Source organism: Vulpes vulpes, chromosome 15 (assembly GCF_048418805.1).
Source record: "Vulpes vulpes isolate BD-2025 chromosome 15, VulVul3, whole genome shotgun sequence".
NCBI classification, from domain to species: Eukaryota; Metazoa; Chordata; class Mammalia; order Carnivora; family Canidae; genus Vulpes; species Vulpes vulpes.
In genome coordinates this window covers 56,958,804-56,985,685 of record NC_132794.1, presented here as the reverse complement: position 1 = coordinate 56,985,685, position 26,882 = coordinate 56,958,804, and the positions used below count along the sequence as shown (strand labels likewise).

Sequence of the window (26,882 nt, the reverse complement as noted above, 5' to 3'; positions counted from 1 at the left end):
TGCCTCATAACACAGCATAGTGCTCTCCAGCCATTCATGAGACCTAGTATTTTTTAGCTCAGAGTGGTGTAGATCACTTGTCGTGTGTGTGTGTGTGTGTGTGTGTGTGTGTGTGTGTGTGTTTAAAAGCAGATCTGTTGATTTTTTTAAATTAAAGCTCTTCAATTCTGCCACTGGCTGTCGTATCTTTGAAAGCGATTTTCTCTGCCCAGGTGATTCTAATGATTTTTTTGTTGTTGCTTTTTCCTTTCTAATTTGTCACTTGATAAAGAATAGAAATTATTAGTTTGTTTCTTCTACAATAGTGTTCTTGGGGAGGTGGTGGCTGGAGGCAGGGAATTGAAAGATTAAATTTCTTTTTTTTCATATTTGTAGTGTGGCTCAAATACACAGTTGCTTCATGTGTTTCAAGAAGATTTCATTATAGGATACAAACCACATAAGGAAGATATGGAGAAAAAGGAAACAGAAATATTTTTTCAGCCATCACAAGGTACTTTTAAGGAGTAGACTTGAGTTTGATACTTTAATCCTAAAAAATGTCCTCCAAATTCTTATTGAGTATGGATCTATATTATCAAAAGTCATCACTCTTGTAATTTTTAGCAAATAATATCAGTTCTTTAAAAATTGCTTGTTTGTATGTGAAGAAAGCATTCGGATGAAAATTACATTTTGAAAGAGAGTTTTACCAATGACATAGACTTTTGCCAAGAAAATACTATTTTTGAATCCTAGTTTGTTTTATTTTTATTTTTTAAAAAGATTTTATTTATTTATTCATGAGAGACATAGGGAGAGAGTCAGAGACACAGGCAGAGGGAGAAACAGGTTCCCCACAGGGAACCCGATGTGGGACTCAATCCCAGGACCCCAAGATCACACCCTGAGCCAAAGGCAAAAGGCCAACCACTGAGCTACCCAGGTGTCCCAGTTTAATTGTTTTAAAAAGTAATTTTAAGTGTTCAATCTTACAATTAAATTATCTCTTATTGGTATTAAGTTCCCTGTAGTACCTTAAGCAAACTAATTTTAGTGTAAGTTTTTAAAAGTCCCCGATAAATTGATAAAGACCATTGATGAATATATAATGTAAGACATTGTTTTTTATGGTATATCAGGGACCTTAGGTACACTGTCAATTAAAGATACCATCTCATGATGTTGCCCTCTGACATGTATTTGTTTTTTTGTGTGTGAAAGAAAGCAATTCTCCATAAGAGCTTTCAGGAGTAGACCCCATATGATGTTTAGTTTAAACTTTATTATTTAGCTTAAAATGTTCCCTTTAAAAGTTCTAACTTTGTAATTATGAAACAGTCATGTGCTACTTGAATATAGAACATATGTGAACATAGAACAAATAGAATTTTTTCTGTTTGAAAGAAGGAAAGATATGTTCTGCTTTAAGAATTCATTTTACAGGGGATCCCTGGGTGGCTCAGCGGTTTAGCGCCTGCCTTTGGCCCAGGGCCTGATCCTGGAGTCCTGGGATCGAGTCCCACATCGGGCTCCCGGCATGGAGCCTGCTTCTCCCTCCTCCTGTGTCTCTGCCTCTCTCTCTCTCTCTCTCTACGTCTATCATGAATAAATAAATAAATAAATAAATAAATAAATAAATAAATAAATATTTTTTTAAGAAAAGAATTCATTTTACAGGGAATCCCTGGGTGGCTCAGCAGTTTAGTGCCTGCTTTCAGCCTAGGGCGTGATCCTGGAGTCCCAAGATCGAGTCCCACATCGAGTCCCACGTCAGGTCCCTGCATGGAGCCTGCTTCTCCCTCTGCCTGTGTCTCTGCCTCTCTCTCTCTCTTTCTCTCTCTCTCTGTCTCTCATGGAAAAATAAATAAAATCTTTAAAAAAAAAAGACAAAAAACAAAAGGTTTCCAGATCCTTTATCTAATTTGGTTATAGATCATAAGTATCTAAATAGACAAATAGACATAATAAATTTTCTTGATATAGCTTGTATCACAGAATTATATATAGACATTTATGAACAGTATTTCCACCAAATTTATATAGTTAGTGTCTTTTATTTAGTGAAAAATAAGAGTGAATTCCTCTCTGACATGTCTTTACCACTAGTAAGTTTTTCCTTTCATGTATCTTCTTACATTAATAGTTTTCTTCTTAATAAGTTATTCAGTTGTCACTTTGTTTTATTTCACTATCAATAGGGCATAACAGGACTGCTTTATAGATTTAAAATGTGCTTTTCTGTAATATTTCACCTTTATCTGGTTTGAACTTTTTAAAATGCTTTCCCAAAACCTAGGTACACTTTATCATCTTATTTCTAACAAGAAATTCATGCTAACCTACTAGAGATAATGCTTATAGAAAGTAATTGTTTTATCATAATATTTTTAATTGGAAGACATTTAAAAATATTTTTTATTTACCTCCTTTTATATTTCTTTATGTTATTGTAAAATTAGGCCAAAAGATTTCCTAATGCCCTTCTTGGTTTTCCCTTAGATTTTGATATTCATCTTGATTTTATAGCTATTTTATTTCTTTAAAGGACTTGATAGGCATATGTTCTCTCTTCCTTGCCCCTGCCTTATTTTGTACTTCTTAAGTTTTAGTTAAAAATTAATTTCTCTTTAATATTTAAAAAATTAAAAAAAATTTTATTTTATGTAGGCTTCATGTCCAACATGGGCCTTGAACTCATGACCCTGAGGTTAAGAGTTGCGTGCTCTACCAGGCACCCCTCTAACTTCTCTTTTAATTAAGAAAAATGCCTCTTAGAGTACAAAGTTTAAAGATTTTGTTTCACTTGCTTTATCCTATTTCCTTTTCCTTTTTTTCTGGAAAAAAAAATTAAATTATTAGAGTGAGAACAAGAGGGGTGGTGGGGCAGAGGGAGAGAAAGAATCCTGAAGCAGACTCCCCACTTAGCACAGAACCTGATGCAGGGCTCCATCCTACCACCCCAAGATCATGATCTGAGCCAAAATGAAGAGTCGGCTGCTTAACCGACTGAGCCATCCAGGTGCCCCTTTCTGAAATATTTTAAAACAAACCCAACCATCATGTTGTTTCACTCCTGTGTACTTCCACATGCATTTCTAAAAATGACTTTCTTTTTTTTATATAAAAATGATTTTTTAAATGAGTGCTGTTATCACATTGATAAATAACAAAATTCCTCAGAATTGTGTAATAACTAGTCTATGTTTACTTTATTCAGGTGTCTCAAAAATGTCAAAAGTTACTTGGTTTTAATTTGTTTGGCTCTATATCCAAACAAACTCTCTACATTGTTGTATTTCATTGTTTGAGGGTATTTTAATCTAAAGTGATGCCCTCTTTATACTCTCATCATGCCATTTATTTGTTTTAGAGAAAGTTATTTTATAGGAATTTCCCTAATTACCTACAGTGTTATTCAAACTTTCTCCTATTAGCATATTACCTATGTAGATTTTATTAGATCCAGGTTCAAATTTCTAGGTGATGCTGTGCCCTTCATAGAAGGACATAAGAAAGAACATCTCTTAGGATGTCTCATTTTTAATGATACTAGATGCAGAAGACGCAGGTGGTGGTTTTAGTGTAATGTTTGCCACCAATCTGCTATATCATGGTTTCTCCTATTAATGTTGTCTTTAGATCCATTATTTCATTAAAGATTGCAAAATTACATTTTCCTAACTTTATCAATTCTCATTTATTTATTAGCTGGAAAGTATTTGTAAAGAAAGGCTTTATCTTATCAACTAGAGCTATTTGGCTACTTTGAAATACAGAATTATTTTTAGGAAAGGCAGGTAAGTATTTAGTTCTTTCCCTTTAATTGGGAATTTTAGAAGAGGGAGTTTGTACTCAAGTTATTACCAGGGATTACTGGTGAATATATTATTGTTGTTGTTTGGCTTTCTTTTTCTTTTAAGTATCATTATGAATCCATTTTTTAAAAACACTTTATTGAAGAATAATTACATAGAAGTACTTATCACTCATGGATTTTTATGTACTCAGCATATATCAGCCAGTTTTCAGTCATTATTTTTATTGCTTACATTGTCCTATATTAGGCTAGTGAGGGCCCTTTCAAGTTGGTCCTGAGTCCTTTTGTCACAACTTTACTATTTTTACTAGTTTACCTTCTTTCAAGTACCATAAATTATCCTAAGCTTGTGTTGTAGATATCCTTTGCAAGAGTGGAGTCGTCACTCCACATTGTTCTTTTTAATGAGATGTAGTATTTAGAGACAATTAGAGCTCTAGCAGTGCTCATTGCCAAGAGATTGTCGTTACGGATTTTCATTTTTAAGGAAAGATTTGTTTAATATTATTCATCAGGGAAATGCAAATCAAAACCATAATAAGATATCACCTCACACCTGTCAAAATGGCTAAAATAGAAAACATGAGAAATAGTGTTGGCGAGGATGTGGAGAAAAAGAAACCCCCATATACCCATATACTATACTATTGGTGGGAATGTCAACAAGCACAGCCATTGTGGTAAATAGTACGAAGGTTCCTCAAAAAATTAAAAACAACCCTATGGTGCAGTAATCATACTACTGGGTATTTACCCAAAGAATACAAAAACACTGATTTGAAAAGATATATGCACCCCTGTGTTCATTGCAGCATTGTTCACAATAGCCAAAATATGGAAGCAACCCAAGTGTCCATTGACTGATGAACGGATAAAGAGAATGGGGAGGGTGTGTGTATACACATATACACACAGTAGAATGTTATTTAGCCATAAAAAGAATGAAATCTTGTCATTTGCAACAATATGGTTAAAGCTAGAGAGTATAATGCTAAGTGAAATTAGCTAGTGAGAGAGAGACAAATACCATGTTGTTTCACTTGTATGTGGATTTAAGAAACAAACAACTGAACAAAGGAAAAAAAAAGACAAACAAAAAAACAAACTCTTAACTATAGAAAATAGATGGTTACTAGAGGGAAGATTGGTGGGAGGATGGGTGAAATAGGTGAAGGGGATTAAGAGTACACTTATCATGATGAGTACTGAGTTATGTGTAGAATTGTTGAATCACTAATTGTACATCTGAAACTAATATAACACTGTATGTTAACTATACTAGAATTAAAAGGAAAAAAATACAGAAAGTTTCTGTTTTGTGTAGATTTCATTTTCACATATGAAAAATAGAATTGTCAACAGGAAAAATTATATCCACAGTGTCTTTTAATTTTAAAAAAATGCATAAGATTTCTAAAAAGTCTCTTCTGTACTGCCACTACTGCTCTTCCCCCAATGCATTTAAATTTTTTTAAAATTGTGTTTTCATATAGGAAAAGGAGGATACATGTTTCTTCAATTTTCCAAATAAGGAACTAGTGTCTCAGTTACTATGAGAGGCATCCAGTGAAGCTGACTGTGCTCTTGCACATTCTCTTCCTCTTTTGCTCTGTCTCCTCCTTCCTCTGTCTCTGTCTCTGTCTCTCTGTCCTTCTTTTTGTTTCTCTTCCTTTTATTCCTTTTGTTTTTTCTTATTCTTCCTTTTCCTTTTTTTCTTATGTGCCCTTTTTTTCTCTTTTAATATTTAGGTACTCATGTTTTTTTTTTTTTAAGTGTCAGTATGTTTTAATAAATTGTATTCATTTTTATTCTTTGATACTCAGATTGTGTCATCTTTGACCAATAGGTATACCTTCGTGTTGGCTTTGGTGTACTTTTAACGGAGTCCCATTAGTCCTTGATAGCTACCTAATTTTTGTCACAAAAATGACATAAAACTCCTACATATCTATTTTTTCCTCTTCCTTCTGACTTGTATACATATCAAGAGATGTTTTTAAAAACTGTCTTTATTTTATTTAGCCCAATGGAAATATGACTTAAATGTACTTTTCTTTTGAATAATAGGATATCGTCCACCACCGTTTTCAGAAAAGTTCTTTCTAGTAGTAATTGAAAAGGACAGTAATAATTACTCTATTCTCCACATGTGGCACCTTCACCTTAAATCTGTACAGGCATGCTTAGGTAAGTAATTATATTATAATTTTATGCACAGGTGAATGTGAAATCATTTTACTGAATATGTTTTAGTTTGGCTAATTCTTTAAAATGAAGATCCAGTAAACTATAAATTGAGTTGCTGGATTGAAGTATGGATATGCCAGACTTTTAATTACAAGTTCATAAATAATTGATGAAACAGATTAATTTAAAACCAAACCAGTCTGTGGGCACATTAGACATATTTTTTAAAAGTTTGATCACTTTATTTTTTTCAATTAATATTTATTGAATGCTTATGATGACCATGTCCTAGATACTGTGTCTCTATAAATTTGTTTTGCCCATAGAATTAAAATTGTGCTTTTCTGTGAATTAATGCATGCTTTAATCTGACACAGCATACTTAGCTTCAGAATCACTAAGAGAAGCAGATTTGCTATTATTAAAATACAGTTGAGCATCTGAAGCTCATAAGTAGAACTGTTTTTGTAGAATATTAAGAAATCCAACAGTGATAAGTTACATTAACCATGCTTTTGCTATACACATTCATACTGATTTCTTAGCAAATTAGAAAATCTGTAGTATGAAGCAAATAAGTTGATCATGGATCCATCTTTTTAGAATAAACTTGTACTTTCTGAGTAAAATGAAAATAATTGTAAAAATGAACTGCACAGATAGCTATATGAAGCTGAATCTGTGTTAAGCTGGTTAACTCAAAATATTTTGTTTTTAAAAGACTTTATTTTTTCTAAGTAGTTGTATAATATAACTGATTTTGTATGCATTAAACATTTAATACAGTCAACTAATATTTTTTGTTCCCTTTGTAATTCATATTATCACATAACTCTGTAAACAGCAGTTCTGACTGGGCCATGAACTAGGGTTAGAAAAGCCAAATGACTTGATTAATCTTTTTACCTGTGCCCATTTGAGCCTAATCTTGAGGTAACAGGAATCCAGAAGTTCTTTCAAAGCCTTTGAAGTTCACTCTTGGTGTTACATGTTGTTTCACAAAAATGTTTGGAAGAGTAGAGTGAACTAAATTGGAATTGGAAGAGTAGAGTGAACTAAAACCAGCTTGTCATGAAGAGAATTTTTAACCCACCAGAGAATACAGTATTTTCTAGAGTTGGACACAGAGCTGGGAATGGTTCTGAAGAAATTAATAGAGGTAGCAACAGATCCTTGTGGTAGGACAGGAAGAATGTGATACCTTCCATCCTCACTGCTCATGAAGGACGTTTCCCACTGCTGCTCCTCTAAAGCCAGGCCTAGGTAGAGTTGCTTGCTTACTCTGTTTCTGATAGCAGTAAAAGGTCACAAACAAGATTGCAGTAGAAACAAACAAATATGTTCTCTTCAGCTATGACTGAAAGTGTCTATCTTTTGGTTCTAACATTCACAACAGGTTTAACGTAGTGTATGTTGTCATTCACAGCAAATACTTGAATTTATCAGTATGTTGAAAATCCTGGCAGAGAATGAAATTAGAGGTTTAAACTTAGATGGAGAAGGAACATGTTGACTACCTTTAAGATGCCAGGCACTGAGATAAGTGTTTTATACAAATGAGACAGACATTATCCCCAGTTTACTAATGGAATAATATTAAGTAACTTGACCAAGTTCCATATCTGGTTTGTCATAGGACCAAGTTTCAAAATCAGGTTTTGTGTCTCTAAGGCCTTTGCTTTTTCCCCCTGCTCTTACTTCCTTTCTTAGCATGAGATATGTATTAGAAAATGTGGCTATGAGAAAATAGCCAGAGATTGTGAAGCTTGAGGAGGCATACCCTAGTTAGTGGTAGGGCCAGGAGCAGTACTTTTTTTCTCCTGAGAGGCTGATGCAAGCTTGTGGTATCATTCCATTTTATGGAATATTTCTCATCTAGTGGTCTGCCATTCTAAGATAGATTGATATATTTAACATCTATCAGAAGCAAAAGGGGGATTACTCAATATCTCTTAGTATTCTGATGCTTCTTGGGCTATACAAAGCAAGCATCATCCTTGCCTTTGATAAATTCATAGTCTCATGGAGGGGGAAACAGGCCTACAAATAAATAAATGTAATTCTGAGTATCCCTTACATGTAGCAGAAGCACAGATAATTGAATCTGCTTAGAGATTTACATTGCACTCTAATGTAAGAGCTGGACTCTTGGGAAGATCAGTCAATGACCTCCCCACCTATTTTTTTTTTTTTACAAAAAGGTGATTGTTTAATAGCATGGGAAAAGGACCAATGGGCAGAAAGAGCTGTCCTAGGATTGTGAGGAGTGACTGATTATATACTTTTAAATTTGTGGAGGTGGGGGTGATAAAGATAAAGTAAGTTCCTAAGGAATTAAGGAAATTTGAAACAAGGCTTTTAGGACCTTAGGTTAGCTGCTGTTAAGATAGGGTTACTTTTAGTCTTTAATAAAACATAAACATTAAGACATTAAGGTAGCCATGAGTTCCTTGAGGAATGTCATGCTCTGCATGTTTCTGGATTCTATCAGTGGGCTGCAAGCCAGTCAACTAATACTGTCTTAAATTTGTTTAAAACTTTTATTTTTTGTATCTGTTTTTGAAATCATCTTGTTGTAGTGCTTGCTAGTTAAGACCTGGAATTTTAGTGTCTTCTTTGCCACTAGCTAGTTATATGACTGTAGGAAGGTTAAATTCTTTCATCTACTATGTGAGACAATACCTTGCTATTTCTCAAAGTTTGACTCATGATGCTCTGTTTCAGAAACACCTGGGCTGCTTATTAATGTGGATTTCTGGGGTCTACCCCAAAACAACTAAATCAGTCTCTGTGGTGAGGCCTAAGAATCTGCTTGTTAATAAGTTCCTCCTCAAGCTTTGGATATATGTGTGTGAGCATGAGAGTAGGAGGAAGAGGCAGAGGGAGAGAATCCCCAAGCAGACTCCCCACTGAGCATGGAGCCTGACCACGGGCTCGATCCCATGACACATGAGATCATGACTTGAACCTAAACCAACAGTTGGACACTTGACTGAGTCAACAGGCACCCAAGCTTTTGATACTTTTTAAAGGTTGAAAACACTGGATGAAATAATTTGAGGTTTTTTCCTAGTTTTTACGTGTTGGGATTAAGTCTCTGTGATTGAGTTGGTGATGCTAAGAATAAAATAGAAAAAAAATTCTGTCAAAGTAACTGAGTGAAAGTCTGAAAATTGACCTTGTCTCCTAAGTATTTTTAAAAAGCCATGTTTCTTAAATGGTAACAAAATATTATTCTAGCTAATGTATATAATAGTAATAGTAATATATTTCATAACTTATCTTCAAAGCTAAAGCTTCAGAAGGCATTTCATCAGAGAGTCTACTTTCAGTCCCTGGACAGAAGAATATAGACTCTTCTCCAGAAACTTCTCCTAGTGTAAGCCCCATGCCACACTCTGCATCAATTGCCAATCTTCAAACTGCTAGTAAACTTATTCTGAGTTCTAGACTGGTATATAGCCAACCTCTTGATCTCCCAGAAGGAGTTGAAGTAATAAGAGCAACACCTTCAGCAGGTAAGGTAACTTGAAGAGTGGTAACTTGAGCAGTTGTAGCTCAGAGTGGTCTTCAATTGGTAAAATGGATGAACCTTTCTGAAATATGTATGTTGACAACTCTAATTTTCTAGTAACGATGTATCTCTTTAGAAACATACACTTATTAGAAAGTTTCCTGTGATAAATAAATCAGTCTGACAGAAAATTATATAAATATTTTAATGCAAAGTTTCTTGCCTGCACTCTGATTTTCTATAAATAGGAATAATATGATAGTACAGTTGCGAAGAACAAGTGTGTTCATTTGCAGATCATAGAAACTTTTTTTTTAATTGAAGCTTTTCATTCACCTTGTGCTAATCATGTATCACTTATTAAATACGTTTGAGCAGGAGTTGGCAGATACATGGGGGAAAAATGTAGGATACAAGATTATAGTCTGGCTGCCCTAGAATGATACTGAGTTTAACAAGGTAGGTAAGATAGTTTGGAGGGCAGGTAAATTTAAAATGAACTGTCACTTGTAAACTGTAATTAAAGAGTTCCTAGAATAGTATTTTTTGGGAACTGAAATTGAAGGTTCAAAACCATTTCAGTTACTGGTGAATTATTTTGAGTATGAGGGTTCTTTATTGATCCATAAGATAGGTTTGAATTCAGAGTTGAAAAGATCACATTAACGCTTTATATCTGGGCTTTTGTGGCAGGTACAGATCTGGGCCAGTTTTTGGGTCTGAATTTCAGAGTATTTGGAAAGTTTGGGGTATACTCAAAATAAGTTTATTGGAATTAATAATAATAAATTATATTTTGCAAAGGCTTTATAACATTCTTGTAAATGTGTTACTTAACAGTAACACTCCAAAGGAAGTAGTAACATGACCCCTAATATTTAGATGGAACAGGCTTAGATGTTGAAGTGGCTTTCCCACCATTGCAGTGGGCTGGAACTTGAATCCAGGTCTTCTGACCCCAGTCCTAATGTCTATCACTCTTCATGTTGTAGTTGACAGTGGATGGGTGGTTATTGGTCTTCAGCTGTCAGGGTTCTGGTTCAGTGTTAAGAGAGTTCGAATTAATCATGGTAAAAATGGTGAGATCTAGCAATCTAACTATCTGAAAACATTTTGATGGTAGGGGCAGATATAGAGTCTGTATTATTCAGGGGCAGGTTAGGGGCATTTGAATGGGAAACTGTAGTGATGACTTAAGCATCTCTGATGAAAGCAGTAAGTGGAGACTGAAAATCCAGTGAGGCATGTAGTGAAGCCATATATAAATTATAACAGGTAACAGACTTCATGATTAAGGGTTGACTTGTTTTATTACATTTGAGTTTTATTTTAGTGGAATACTTAACCTCACTTAAACTTAAACATCTAAAAACTGATCGATTATTATTGCATATTTTGATTTCACCAGTGGGCTGTTCAAGACTTGTAGTTACCTTGGCCAATGGACACTTAGTATTAAGTACTACTTAAGGGGAGTTTGCAGAATTACAATGAAGAAGCTTACTCTGACTTTGGATTTATCACATTGTAGAACTTGATTATTAGCATTTTATATTATTGTTCTATTATCATGACTATCTGCTTTTTCTTTTTTAAGGCCATCTGAGTTCTTCTTCAATTTATCCGGTGTGCCTTGCACCTTATTTAGTGGTAACAACTTGTTCTGACAATAAAGTTCGCTTCTGGAAGTGTAATATGGAAACCAACCCAGAATGTAAAAGTGTTGAGAAGGAAACTTACCAGTGGAGGAGATGGCCCTTGATGAATGATGAAGGAGAAGATAATACCAGTACAGTGAGCATCGTGGGAAGACCAGTTGCTGTTAGCTGTTCATACACAGGTCGCCTTGCCGTGGCTTACAAACAACCTGTCCACCACAATGGTTTTGTTTCTAAAGAATTTTCCATGCATGTTTGCATCTTTGAATGTGAATCTACAGGAGGATCAGAATGGGTTTTAGAACAAACAATTCATCTTGATGATTTGGTCAAGGTTGGAAGTGTACTTGATTCAAGGGTCAGTGTTGACAGTAATCTGTTTGTGTACAGCAAATCAGATGCACTTTTGAGCAAGGATAGATATCTTATTCCAAATATCAAACATTTAGTACATTTGGACTGGGTATCAAAAGAAGATGGCTCCCACATTCTCACAGTGGGGGTCGGTGCTAATATCTTCATGTATGGGCGGCTTTCAGGAATTGTGACTGAGCAAATTAACAGCAAGGATGGAGTAGCTGTCATTACTTTACCACTAGGTGGTAGTATCAAGCAAGGAGTTCGGTCAAGATGGGTTCTTCTTAGATCTATAGACTTGGTATCTTCTGTTGATGGTACACCTTCTCTGCCTGTTTCTCTCTCCTGGGTGAGAGATGGGATATTGGTGGTAGGAATGGATTGTGAAATGCATGTATATGCACAGTGGAAGCATGCTGTCAAATTTGGAGACATTGAAGTTGATAGTCCTGATGCAGAAGAGACAGCATTACAAGATCATTCTGCCTTTAAATCTAATATGTTGTCAAGAAAAAGTATTGTTGAAGGAACAGCTATTGCTGATGATGTTTTTTGTTCACCAACTGTAGTTCAAGATGGTGGCTTATTTGAGGCTGCACATGTACTTTCCCCTACTCTCCCTCAATATCATCCAACTCAGCTGCTAGAATTGATGGATTTAGGGAAAGTTCGAAGGGCTAAAGCTATTCTCTCTCATTTAGTAAAATGTATTGCAGGTGAAGTTGCAATAGTTAGAGATGCTGATGCTGGAGAAGGGACTAAGCGACATCTTTCCCGAACCATTAGCGTAAGTGGCAGTACGGCAAAGGATACAGTCACCATAGGAAAAGATGGTACTCGAGATTATACTGAAATAGATTCTATTCCTCCACTACCATTATATGCACTGCTTGCTGCAGATCAAGATACAACCTACAGAATTTCAGAAGAAAGTACAAAAATACCACAGAGCTATGAAGAGCATACCAAAAGTGAACCAGAAGATCAATATTCAGAGCTGTTCCAAATCCAGGATATAACAACAGATGATATAGATTTAGAGCCAGAAAAGAGAGAAAACAAATCAAAAGTAATAAATCTTTCTCAATATGGACCTGCTTACTTTGGCCAAGAACATGCTAGGGTACTTTCAAGTCATCTTATGCACTCAAGTCTACCAGGCCTTACTCGTTTGGAGCAGATGTTCCTTGTAGCTTTGGCTGATACAGTGGCTACCACCAGTACTGAGCTTGATGAGAGCAGAGATAAGAGTTATTCAGGTAAATATTCCCACTAAAATTTACCAAGTTACTGTGAATAGAACCATTTGTATAATTTATATAATGATTCACATTAAATTGCAGTCTTTCTTTAAACTTTGTAGTGAGAAGACCTCTCTAGTAGACAGTTATTGTTACCTAATATGATTAATTGTGAAAGAAAAGACAGTTGGGGATATGTTATGACTTGCAAATATGACTTCATGGGTTTGTGGTATCTGCATTCTCACATGAATTTTTACAACGAAAGCTTTGTGTAATTTTAGATATATGTAGTCTTGTTTTTTTCAAACGTGTTTACTTCTATAGGTTATTTTAATTTTTATTTTACTTTTAGTAATAATAATGGCCCATTTGATAATTTTGCTATTGAACTAAAAGGCTTATACAGACCTCATGAACTCAACTTGTTCATCTTCCCATTTCTAGGTATATATATTTTTTATAATTACCTAATTTTCTCTGAAAATCTTGAAAAAGAGAAAAAGAGGTTTTAATACATTTTACTATAATGTGTGTCTTGACTAATTTGCTCTATAACCAGAATATTTTTGGCTGTCTCCTGAAACTAGATTCCATTCTCTTTTATACAGATAGTTGAAGGTAATGGTGTTGATTGTAAATGATGGCATTAGCCAAGGAAACCGAAAATTATTGATCATTCATTCATTCAGTAAATATTGTGGAGGAGTGAACAATTGCTATGTGCCAGGCACTTTATGTACTTTATCATACTTAATTATCACAACAATCTTCTGGTAGGTAGCTATTATTATACTAAATTTTATAGATGAAGACACTGATCCATAGGGAGGCAAATAGGGTCACACAGGTAATAAGTGGCAGAACTGGGGTTCATATGTGGATACATGATTGCCTCCCAGCCTGTACATTATTTCACAAGATTTCCAAATTTGAAGAAAAAAGACTGTTCCTCAAAGCTACCTGGAATATATCTCTTCATACAGGTTTATATCCTTATAATATATCCCCTAAGTTTTCTCTGTAGATTAAAATAACTAGAGACCTTAGAAAGTTTTGCCTATGACCTATTTTCTAAACATGTTAATTAAACAAATCCTAATGATTATGAGGTGTTAGGTGCAATAGAGCAGAATTCTCCCCAGGAGAGTCTTAAGACTTTTTTGAAAACTTTAGAGTTTTTACTCTGGGATATTAAGAAAATAGGTATTTATAATCCATGAAAAATAGTTTATAAACTTTCTGACTCAGAACTATATGATTGGCTGGACAGTATAAAAATGGCTCATGCTGGTCCCAGTGTACTTTCAGGAGGTAGATAAGGGAGGAATTAATGTCTCCATTTCACAGGTGGGAAGCTGAAGCTCAGAGTTTAAGTATGTTGCACATCTCAGTAAATAATTTCTAAGTAAATGAATTCTTCCAAATGGAATTAAAGGTTTTCCTGACTCTGCTTTTTTTTACCCGCCATATCCAGTTTTGTGACTACTGCTACCAATTCTCATATATCTAGGATCCAGTCATTTCTCACTACTTTTCTTACTACCACTCTAGTCCAAGTCACTGTTACCTCCTGCCTGGTTATTGACAAAGTCTCCCAAAACTGCTTCATTCTTGTTACCTCAGTCTGTTGTCTACATAGGAACCAGTGATTAAAAACATTTAATCTCTTCTCTGCTCAGCATATACCAGTGGCTTGCTATCTCACTTTAGAATAAAAGCCAGATCCTTACGGAGGTCCACAAGGCCCTGTGTGATCTGTGTTCATTTTCATTCTACTACATTGGCCTCCTTGCTGTCCCAGGAAGACACTAAACACATTCCAGTCTCAAGGCCTTTGCATATTTTGTGTTCTCAGTGTGGGAAGCTTTTCCCAAGTTTATGCCTGGCTCATTCCCTCACCTCCTCAAGTTTCTGCTGAGACATCATTGTCTTGGAAAGTTCTTCCCTGGGTATACTATATAAAATAGAATCCCCTTGTTCCAGTACTCCCTTTCTGTCAAGCCTACTTTTTATTTCTCTCCATAGCATTACTTTCTGCCAGATACATTGTTTTTTGTTTTTGTCTCCTAAAATGAAAGCACCATGAGAGGAGAGATTTTGTCTTATTCACTGTCAAATCCCCAGCACCTACACTGTGCCTTTCCTGTAGTAGGTACTTGATTTGTTGAATAAATAAATGAATGGGTGGATGAACAAAGATAGCTAATGGGAAGTAGAGCTGGAACTTAAACTTTGAGATTTTAAAACATTTTATATTCTTCTAGAAAATATTATTTGATTTAACATTCTTAGTACTTCCCAAGTGGCAGTTACTGGACTGGGTGCTGGTCATAACTTTTGTGTTGCTTCTCCAACAGTGTCTATAATTTTAATGAAACTCCTCACACTTCATACCTTTGTGCAACTTTTAAATAGGAGTTAAGTTTGTGAAATCAGGTTAAGGTTCAACCTTAGCTTTGTAAAACTAGCCTAGGGAATTGAATTTTAAATCTTTCATAGTACTATATTTCAATTGAGCTAACCAGACTAGAAAATATTAGCTTTTTAATTAACAGTGATAATAAATAATGATTTCATTTTAGATATGTAATTCCTATCTTTTCAATCTCATCCAACTTTATGTGGGAAATGCTTCTTAAAATTGTACCTAGCTTACTATAGTTAATATATTTTTTATTGGATTTCAAGATTTCATTTATTATGAATAGCTGTAAGTACTGTTATTACCTATACTAATAGGGAATTATATTTTCCCCAGTCATTTTTTCATTTGAGAGTTTTTGTATTTACAAATACCTTTTGTAAAGATGTATTTCTTATAAAGATATTTGACTGTTAGCAAAGGGATACACTCAAACATATATCTTGTGTAAATCGTTATTATTGAATTTAATGCTTATTATTTCCTAATTATTTACTGGTTTGTGACAGTTTTCCTGAAACATATTTTCTATTTGCTTTATAGGAAGGGACACATTAGACGAGTGTGGTTTGAGATACTTGCTAGCTATGCGTTTGCACACATGCCTTTTGACATCGTTGCCTCCTTTATACCGAGTACAGCTACTTCATCAAGGTATTTAACTCCTTGTTTGGACCTTTCCACAACTTTTATTTCATATTGTAGTGGAATACTTGTATTTATATTTGTGTATAAGAATTAGCCACGTCATTATATGCATACATCCTTAAGATCTTTTAGTCACATAGTACCCACTTACCCTTTTTCTGTGCCTCTTTCAGCTCTGTTCTGCAATTTTTGCTCTTCTATCTCAGTTTCTCAGACTAACTCAGACTTACTCACTAAAGTCAAAGTAGCTTAGTAGTAAACCTGGTATGCCTAAGGCCATAAGGGACTCCTGGGTGGCTCAGTGGTTGAGCACCTGCCTTCAGCCCAAGACGTGATCCTGGAGTCCTGGGATCGAGTCCCACATAGGACTCCCTGCATGGAGCCTGCTTCTTCCTTTGCCTGTGTCTCTGCCTCTTTTTCTCTCTCTCTCTCTCTCTGCGTCTCTCATAAATAAATAAATAAAATCTTTTTTAAAAAAGTGGCCCTGAATTTCTTTGACAACTGATATATTTTCTTTAAAAATTGTGTGATTTTTGCCCTATGTATTATTATTTATGTTTATTTTAATATAAGCATTTTGTTATAAGTCATATACTCACAAGGAAAGCTGATGTTTCAGGAATATCTGCCCGATAGTAATGCAGTAGATTTGCATACTTGTAGTACACTGTCACATACCCTGATTTGAGATGTAAGGATTTATGTCAGCCCCCTAATTGACAGATTAAAAAAACTATAAAGTGACCTGCCAAGATATAGGGCTACTTATAGAGTTCGGAGCTAGAATCCCAGCCCAGTGCAGTTTTTATTAGACTATATTCCTTTTGAAACCAGCATCCTGGATGCAGTCCTATAAATAATGCTTTAGTATTGTAGGAACTAGAATACCAGGCTCTATAATTTCTTGGTCTTACCCATAACACTTACCCTTTACCCTCATGTAATTCTAAATAGCTGTCTGATATTCCATTGTGTTTCTAAACTGTGCTTCATCTATCCAGTCCTTTAATTTTGAAACAGATTTTGCTGGTTTTCTTTTCTATATGAATGATCACTGTGATGAATATTACTTTGCATATAGATATTTATGTATATATCTGATTATTTCCTCGTGTTACTTTCCAACAGTGGAATCCGAGGGCTTGAAAATTCTTAACTCTTTTTTTTAAGGTGGTTGTTTTTATTTTTAATGTTTCAGTCAACAGTTTACAGTATTGCCAGGCCGATATTCTAAATTCTGAATGTAACTGTACCTTAGTGGTTTTTTTTATTCAAGTATAATTAATATACAGTGTTAGTTTCAGGTATACAATATGATGATTCATCAGTTCCATATACTTTTCAGTGTTCATCAAGATAAGCATACTCTTAAATCCTGTTCTGTTTCACCCATTTGCCTGCCCACCTCCCCTCTGGCAACCACCAGCTCTCTGTATTTAAGAGTGACATTTCTTAACTCTTGATAGGTATTGCCCCAGACAGAAACACTGTCTTCCATTATATTCCCAGAAGCAGTGTTTGATGATTCCAAAATTTAACCCACTGTTGACACTTGATACTATCATTGTATTGTTTTTTATTTAATTTTTTTGATATTATCATTTTAAACAATCTGTGCCATTCAATTAGGTTTAAAAAGTGGTATCTCAACAGTTCTTTTATATTTTAGTTTTAAATGATAGTGCTGAACAACTTAATGACCATTGAGGAATTGAGAATTCCATTTTTCCCTTTGATACAGGTAAAACACTGGACATAAGACGTGATTGGTATTATAGGAACAATTTTCAGGGAAAGTTAAGTAGCCAGTATATAGGTAGAAAGGTTAAGAACAGAGAAAAACTGCAAAGAATAGTTGTTATTGGTAGAGAAAAAATAAATTGATAAATAACTAACTACGTGTTGGTGCCCCTGTTCTTTTTCTTCTTAATATCTTTTCTTGGCATAGGATATGGGGCAGGTTAAACTCTGAAGTTTTGATTTTTTAACCTGTAAAATAGGGGGCTGATATAAATCCTTGTATCTCAAATCAGGGTGTGTGGCAGTGTGCTACAAGTATGCAAATCTACTGGATTACTATATGACAGATATTCCTCAAACAACAGCTTTACTTGTGAGTATATGACTTATGATACAATGCTTGTATTAAAATAAATAGTTAGGCTTCCACATATATTCACTGCGCTTTTAATCTTGCCTTCTGAACCTAATTCCCCTGACAACCTGTGTGTTTATTGTTCCCACTTAATCATACTAAAAGTTTAATCAATCCCATTCCACTTAAGGGTATGAAGTGTAATATATTTTACATTATTCTTTATATGATAAATTTGCAGTTAGCAAAGTTATTCTGTGTGTATTGCTGTGTAATAGCAACTTATAAAGCAAAGTGTCGGTAGTTTGATATAGTGATTATTTCTTAAATTGGGCAAAGATTTAAAAAGTGAGAAAATTAGTCTGCCTTTTAGGTTCCGAAAAACTACAAATTGATGTTATTAAATCTTGACCATTTCCCCCTAAATTTTTGGTGGCAGTCAAGGCTTGTTGCACTAATTTTTTTGTGCTGTGATTTCAAGCACAGTTGTATATAAATGTTAGCATAGGAAGTTTAAAAGATTTAAGATTATTACTCAAAATAGTCATAATAAGTTTTCCTTTTATACTTTCTAAAGGAACTGTTGTAAAGCAGTAATGGTTAGAAAAGCTTGAAACTGTATTGGAAGTCTATATAGTAGTTGTTAATGAAAAAAATCGTATGTAGTAATATTGATGGTCTTAGAGCATTGAGAAGCCTGTACTGTAATGTACAGTACATCATTGACTTCAGACATGAGGTCCAAAATAGGTCCATATAGATGTCTATGTTGACCAGTTTGGCCTCTTTCCTAGGCTCCTCTGGTTCTTCCTGGCATTCCCCCTATGTGTCACCAATCAGTGTGTCATTTTCCTTGTTTCCTCTTCACCTGCTCTAAGTGGAACGAAGTGTTATTAGAAGTTCAGCTGCTGCTGATAAACTCCCTCGTACTCCCACATCTGATAGTGTTGCCTCTAAAAGCGGCCTAGAGCCCCGTCAGTCTTCTACCAGGGCAAAAAGAGTTTGCCATATATCACCAGTGTTAGGCAGCTTTAAACTACTTTTAACCAAGATGCCGGAGGCAGAGAAATGTGTTCCCTGCTATTCCCTGCAACTTTACTGCAGGTTAGACTTCACTGTGAAATACGTAGTTCATTGGCTGTTTGGTTAAGTGGCGCAGTTTCCAGTAGTCGGTGCTAAGGAATATGGTCTGCAAGCAAGGGGCTTGCTGTGAAGAAACTGAAAAAACTCCCAAGGACACAGGCCGAGATATTTTGACTTGACCGGAGCTTTCACTGTTGATAAGTGTGGTGCGTGTACGTGTGTGTGTATGTATAAATGACCCGATGTCCAAATATCTTTCCAGTGGTTAAGTTTTAGTGCCTATGTTTTTGCAGAGAAAAAAGCAAATGTTTTGGAAAAAAGAGGTTTTTGGTTTTGTATATTCTGCTATTGCTCCATGTGTTTAGAAGCGTGTAGTGTAAAACTGAGTGAGGAAAGACTTCCTTTTACTTTTTTTTTTTTTTCCTGCTTGGAAATTCTTCCCAGAGTGAATAAATACATGACTGTGTGAAAAGTTGTTTTTTGTTCTTTTTTGATATAGTTCTGAAGGTTATTATTTTGTATTTCTAATTTAGGTGTGTCTACCTGCCACTTTGCCTGGGCTTTTCATTCTGAGGCTGAGGAGGAACTGATTAATATGATTCCGGCCATTCAGAGAGGGGACCCTCAGTGGTCTGAGTTAAGAGCTATGGGAATAGGTTGGTGGGTCAGGAATATTAACACTCTTCGAAGATGCATTGAAAAGGTAACTTTACTTCATTGGATGCTTAAGTTAAAAAAAATTTTGGTGGGACACTTGGGTGGCTCAGCGGTTGAGCATCTGCCTTCAGCTCAGGGCATGATCCTGGAGTCCCGGGATCGGGTCCCATGTCGGGCTCCCTGCATAGAGCCTGCTTCTCCCTCTGCCTGTGTCTCTGCCTCTCTCTCTGTGTCTCTCATGAATAAATAAATAAAATCTTTTAAAAAAATCTTAAAGGATAAAAGATACTGTCTTCCAGAAAATCTGTTGTAGGGAATTAGTTTGTACATCTTGAGATCTTGAGAATTTCTTAAATAAAAAGTTTTTGAGATTCCAAAAACTTGACCTTTATGAAATGTTTCTGTAGTATATCAGTTGCCTTTTACCATACATACTGAGTTTATAATATTTATAGAATTGCATGTTTTCTGCTATCAGTTGAGGTATGTCTTGGTTGAGAAAATTCAGAGTTCTTTTTTTTAAATAACTGACAGTATGTCATGGATATGAAAAGTACAACACAGGGAATGTAGTCAGTAAAGTTGTAATAACATTGTACTGTGACAGATGGCAACTGCACTTACTGTGGTGAGTGCTGCATAATGTATAGTATTGTCAAATCGCTGTTATACATCCAAAACTATATTTTAACATTGAATGTTGGGTGGGAGGATGGGGTAAGTGGGTGATGGGCACTAAGGAGGGCCCTTGATGGGATGAGCACTAGGTGTTACACTGTGTGTTGACAAATTGAATTTAAATAAAAATTAAATTAAATTTAAAAATTAAGAAAAAAACATTGGATGTCAACTATACTTCAATAATAATATTTACAAAAGAAAACACAGAAATCTAAATTTAGAAAAGAAACTTCAGTTCTTTTCAGATATGTACACTATAGATATAAAAACTCTTTTTATATAAAGGATTCTCTGTGTGGCTACATTAATAAATAGCAAACTTCCTTTGCATACTTAAAATACCATTCAATAAAAGGTTTTGTTTGTGTGCACTTGAGAAATATATCTGTGGCAGCAAATTAAACATGCTATAAATTTTTTTAAGACAGGCTTTTGGAATCCATTTTCTGGTAGATTACCTTTAGAAAAAAATTTGTCCAATAATTTGTTAGTGGAAGCTGAAAGCTCTTTCAGTGTTGCAGTAACAGACTGTTACTGAGCACCTACTGTGTGCCAGGTGGTGCTGGTTGCTTTTCATAGATTATTTCATATAATCTGGCCCTGTGTTAGCATCTCCATTTCCACATGTTGGACTAGATCTAGAGAGGTTAAGTAACCCACACGCTCCTGGCATTTTTAGGTATTAGACTGAGTCTGTGCCCTTTCTACTCTACGGGGGTTAGAAAGGTAAAATTCTCATTTGTTGTTTACTTGTAGGAGTTCATTGAAATTCCCCCAGGTACAATTAATGATACTACATTTGTGAAGTATAGATTTATTTCTCCCAAGAGGAATTCATTTCTCTACAGTAGTCGTCATCAAATTTTAGTGTGTCCAAAGAATCACCTGGCAAACTTTATTTAAAGTGCATATTCCCTCAGGCCCATTTTCATTTGGTAAATTGAGGGTGATTAGAGATGTGCTGTCTTCATCTCAGTTAGCATCCTGAGATTCTGGTGTTCATCATGGCCCTCAGATCAGTTTGAAATGTAAGCACAGAAGTGCCATTTTCTTGTTACATGTAAAATTGACAATAAGATACCAGTATTTCTCTCTTGAAAATAGGCACAAATGTAAGAAGGAATTTATTCTCACACCAACCAAGTAATGTAGTTTCTGGTATGTAGGGCAAGTTAATTGTTACAGCATGTATATAACACAATACTTAAATTTTTTATATTCTAAAGCAATGAGAAAGAGGACATCTTTGAAATTTTTCAGATGTCTACAAAGATCTTTTTAATTCCATCAACAGTTGGTTGTGTCATATAATTATTTCTGATATGTTACATACGATTTATTTCCACAAGAGATTATCTCTTAAAATCGCATCAGAGTTACAATAATTTTTTGCCTTAAGATATATATTATAAATCCTTAGCTAAAAATGAACAAAAATTTCTCTAAAATTATTAAACATCAGAATTAAAATTATTAAACATCCGAATACTAAGTTAAATGACTGAAGGCAGAAAAAAATACCAAAAACGTAGAAGAGAAATAAGATAAACAAGTATTGAGAATACAGCATTTTTGTGACTCAATTTCTCCCTCTCCCATGCCTTGGTAGTTTCTTTACTATGAGTCACTGTGAGCTAATTCTTGTTTCTTATTATTATATCTCTCAACTTAGTGATTTCCAGAAGTTATTTAAGTGTCTTTGAAAAACTTAGATATGGTCTGTATGGTAATTGTGTTCAAAACAATATAATTATATATACAGTAATGTTACTGGCTTAATTCTTAAACTTAACACTGAGTTGATTGGTTCAGCATGAATTCGGCAGTTTTGGTTATAAGCTCCCAAGGAGAGTATCAGTCATGTGCTCATTTAGACTCTTTCTCATGGAATTTCTAAGAAATGAAATATGTAAGCTCTTCAAAATAATGGAGTTTCAGCCTTCTGTATTTTAATTACATGCCAGAAAGAAGGTGTCAGTCTTTTAGAATCATTAAAATTTGATTGGAAAAATACCAGCAAAGAATGTTTTTAAAAAACAGTGGAACACTTATTTTTGTCTGTAATTTTTTAAGTGTGTGTGTTATAGTTGATATTCACAGGTGTCTGTATCAATATGAGTTGAGGGAGCTTAAATTGTGAAATTGCATAGCCTGTAGAAGTTATTAGCATTTTGGCTTTTATAAAACATTAAGAAATGTAACATTTAATTTTCATGAAGAAGATCATATCTATTGAATATTCTGCCTTTTTTTTGTTGTTTCCTAGGGTAGATAGTTTTATTACCACTAGGATTCTAATCCCTTTTCCACACTTTTTACTGTGTAGCCTTAGGCAATTCATTTAACCTCTCTGTGTCTCCATTGTGGCCTATATAAAAATAAGGATAATTCTCATGAATTGTGGTCGTTTAAGTAAGATAAATAAAAGGCAGTTAGATTGGTGCTTGGTACATGGTAAGTAATCCGTAAATGCTAGTTGCTATTATTATTTTTATTAAAATTACATACAAATGGTTGTCTCTCAGAGTATATATCATAAGCTACTGGAGATTGTGGAATATAGCAAACTTTTTTCAATCTCCATGGTTCCAATCAGTCATGTAAGATAAGAGCAGGGAACCAGTAATTGTTGGTTAATTGGTTGTAATTCTTTTATAAAATAGTCAACTTAATAGAACATTTTATTTACCATTTAGGTTGCCAAGGCTTCTTTTCAAAGGAACAATGATGCCTTGGATGCTGCATTATTCTACCTTTCCATGAAGAAGAAAGCAGTGGTATGGGGTCTGTTTAGGTAAATTGCCTCAACATTGTACATGATTTAATGAAATGAAGATTGTACTGCAAATCTCTGATGCTAATACTTTTGAAAGTACTTAGATATATGAGCTTGACCAGATCAGCTTACTTTTTTGTATCTTGGTTCCTTTATCTGCAAAAAATTGGGCATAAATTGGTTCAGCTTAACATAAAGGGTGAAGTATTGTTAAAAAAAAAGTTGATAAAAGCATTTTGAAAAGTACACAATGCTCCTGTGTGCTGTTTATGTGTATATAAGGATTTTGAGCTTTCCTTATTAGAAGTGAAGCTTGGTAACAGACGCCTATTACTGAAGTTGCTGTTTTTGATGGATGTTTGGGGTTATTTTCACATATTGTGCAAAGGATTCAAAATATTTTAGATTTCCTTTAACCGCTGATACTTGTGTTCTCGTTCCCAGGTCCCAGCATGATGAAAAGATGACAACATTTTTCAGCCACAACTTTAATGAAGATAGATGGCGTAAAGCTGCTTTGAAAAATGCTTTCTCTTTACTTGGAAAACAACGCTTTGAACAATCTGCTGCCTTTTTCTTGTTAGCCGGCTCATTGAAAGATGCCATAGAGGTATGAATAAAGAAAACATGTTGTGAGATATTTGTAGGAGATTGAAACCCTGAAAAGGTTGTAGAGTAGACTGTAATTTTCTGTCTGGTAACTACAGAGGTCACCAAACTTAAACAGTGGTATAATAACAAGCAAAATTATATCAATTCAAGTGTGAAACATAAACCAAAAATTTTATATAGGGAATATGGTACGCTTCAAGTGTATATGCATGAAAAAATGGCAAAAAATGGTTTATGAATACTTTCTTCCTAGCTATTTATGATTCTAAGCTATTTCAAGTCTGCATAGGTCACAACCTCCTCCTTTGGGGTAGATAGGCAGCTACTTTTAAGTTCTTTTTTTTTCCCAAATGAAATTCATAGATAAGGAACTGGAATTGCTATTTGTACTGTTTGTAATGTAGTTGTCCTAGGTATTTGAAAATGAATGAAAGAGGTAAGACTTTGCATTTTTTTTGATATATACGATTAAGAGAGAAATTATGAATGTTGCTGTTATGAGACCTTCCTCCTAGGATAGTTATTGTCATTATGAACAATCCAAACAGGTGAAGGAAAAATAAGAAATAATTGGAAATAATATATTATAGAAGAAATAGGAAGTATTCAATGAAGAGAAGTTCTCTATATTTAGGAGTAGTCATATATTCAAAATTATCTCTGGTGTATGATTTTTTAAATTAACAAATATTTATAATTTTGACATGGGAATTTTAACCTAAAGATAATCAGGAGAAGAGAAATAGTGATTGAGAGATATTTATGTTGCCTGAATGATCTCAAATACTCTATATAAGTAATTAAATTAGAATATAAACTCACAGAGAATAAAGAATATGTTGCTTTATTTCATGTTATTTGTTTTGTAATTAGAATGTCCTTTTAAAATGGTAGCAATTGTATTTATGTGGAAATGTATTTTGAAATTAAGAGGAACTGATGTATATATAAATTCAAATGTTGTAAGTATATTTAATTTAAATTGACAAATCTGAAATGATGCTGATATTTGTCTTATGCTTATTTTAAAAATGATCTTTCTAGGCTAGAAGCTGCTAAGTTCTAGTTTCTTTTCTTCTTGCTATTCCTTAATCTCATATCAAGCAGTCATTTAACTGCCTTTTACTGTCTCAACCTCTGGACCCCTCCCACCACTAGGAGAATATAAATGGTAGATTTCAGGGTATTAGTGGAATATTTCATATATCTAAGTAGTTATTATTAAATAAGTATTAATATTTGAATTTATAGGTATGTCTTGAAAAAATGGAAGATATTCAGCTAGCCATGGTTATTGCTCGTTTATATGAATCTGAATTTGAGACTTCATCCACTTATATATCCATCCTAAATGAGAAGATTTTGGGTTGTCAAAAGGATGGCTTAGGTTTCGATTGCAAAAGATTACATCCTGATCCTTTCCTGCGTAGTCTTGCCTATTGGGTAATGAAAGACTATACCCGAGCTTTGGACACGTTATTGGAACAAACACCAAAGGATGATGATGAACATCAAGGTAGGACATTGTGGCTTTCTCTTTTTAATTATTTTTTTTTTTTTTTAAAGATTTTTATTTATTTGAGAGAGAGAGAATGAGCAGTGGGGTGAGGCAGAGGGAGAGAGAGAGGGAAAGGGAGAAGCAGACTCCCTGCTGAGCAGGAAGCCTAATGTGGGGCTCAGTCCTAAGACCCTGATATCATGAGGTGAGCTGAAGGCAACTGCATAACTGAATGAGCCACTCAGGTACCCCCTTCCCCCCCCCTTTTTTTTTAAGATTTTATTTTTAAGTAATCTCTACACCCAATGTGGGCCTCAAATGTACAACCGTAAGGTCAAAAGAGTCAAATGGTCCATCAACTGAGCCAGCCAGGTGCCCCTCTTTTTCTTTTTTAAAAGAAGCCTGTTTTCTTTTCTTTTCTTTTCTTTTCTTTTCTTTTCTTTTCTTTTCTTTTCTTTTCTTTTCTTTTCTTTTCTTTCTTTCTTTTTTCTTTTTTAAAGATTATTTACTTATTTATTCATGAGAGACACAGAGAATGAGGCAGAAATACAGGCAGAGGGAGGAGAAGCAGGCTCCGTGCAAGGAGCCTGCCATGGGACTCGATCCCGGAAATCCAGGATCATGCCCTGAGCCAAAGGCAAACGCTCAACCGCTGGGCCACCCAGGCATCCCAAAAGAAGACTGTTTCTAAACTTCTGTTTATTTAGAAAAAAAATACAAAACAAAAAACAATTATATTAAGTTGAGGCATAAATAATTTTTACACATTGTATAGCTCTTTCCATATAATTATACAGCCAGTTTTCATTTTTTTTTTAAAGTAGGAATTTTGGCTGTTCACATACTGGTTTTGTGCATGAACTTTTTTATTCTTGTGTGATAAGCTTTCTTTACTTCTAGTTATCCCAAATAATTTAGATTTTTTAAAAGCAGCTGGAGGACATTTATTAGTACTCTGCAATACTTTTTTAAAAATGGAACATTTTAAGTGTCAGTAGAATAGTTAAATGAATTATCGTATATCCATACCACAGAAATAGTGTGCCATTAGAAAATGAGGTAGATCAATGTATTAATATATGCTGTATTATTAAGTGAAGCAAAAAGATGCAGAACAGTGTGAAAGAACACATTCTTGTTGCTTTTTATTTACATGTGCATGTTGCAAATGTGTTTGCATGTACATACTGCATCTAGTTTCCCTCTTCCTCTCCCTTTGCTGTTTGCTGGAACAAATCAAAAGAAACTGAGTACTGGGGCACCTGGTGGCCCAGTCAGTTAAGCCTCCAACTCTTGATTTTGGCTCAGGTTGTGCTCTCAAGGTGGTGAGATTGAGCCCGGTGCCAGACTCGGTACTTATAAATATAAAGGGTCTGCCTTTGGCTCAGGTCATGATCCTGGAGTCCTAGGACTGAGCCCCTCAGAGGGAGTCTGCTTCTCCTCTGACCCTCCTCTCTCATATGCTCTCTCTCAAATAAAAATATAATCTTTAAAAAAAATTTTTAAGAATAAAAAGGCTTGCTTACATGGATAAAGAGATTAGGGACCCATTTTTATATTCTTCTTTATAAAGAAGAAATATTTTAATAAACAATATAAATTTTAAAGGAAAGGAAATAAAACCATTAGAAGAAAAATAAGTATCTGAGTT

At 34.6% G+C, this 26,882-nt stretch overlaps 1 protein-coding gene across 4 annotated transcripts in view; it reads left to right on the top strand.

The window, feature by feature from the left end:
* DMXL2 (Dmx like 2) overlaps positions 1-26,882 on the top strand; it is a 157,319-nt gene that overhangs the window by 98,226 nt on the left and 32,211 nt on the right. For all 4 annotated transcript variants that reach the window (XM_072738518.1, XM_072738517.1, XM_072738521.1 and 1 more), the window contains exons 15-23: positions 376-493; positions 5,867-5,986; positions 9,277-9,504; positions 11,098-12,774; positions 15,725-15,835; positions 19,541-19,710; positions 23,042-23,139; positions 23,566-23,731; positions 24,985-25,249. In XM_072738518.1, the coding sequence (XP_072594619.1) occupies positions 376-493; positions 5,867-5,986; positions 9,277-9,504; positions 11,098-12,774; positions 15,725-15,835; positions 19,541-19,710; positions 23,042-23,139; positions 23,566-23,731; positions 24,985-25,249 (2,953 nt within the window). The remainder of the gene's footprint in view (positions 1-375; positions 494-5,866; positions 5,987-9,276; positions 9,505-11,097; positions 12,775-15,724; positions 15,836-19,540; positions 19,711-23,041; positions 23,140-23,565; positions 23,732-24,984; positions 25,250-26,882) is intronic.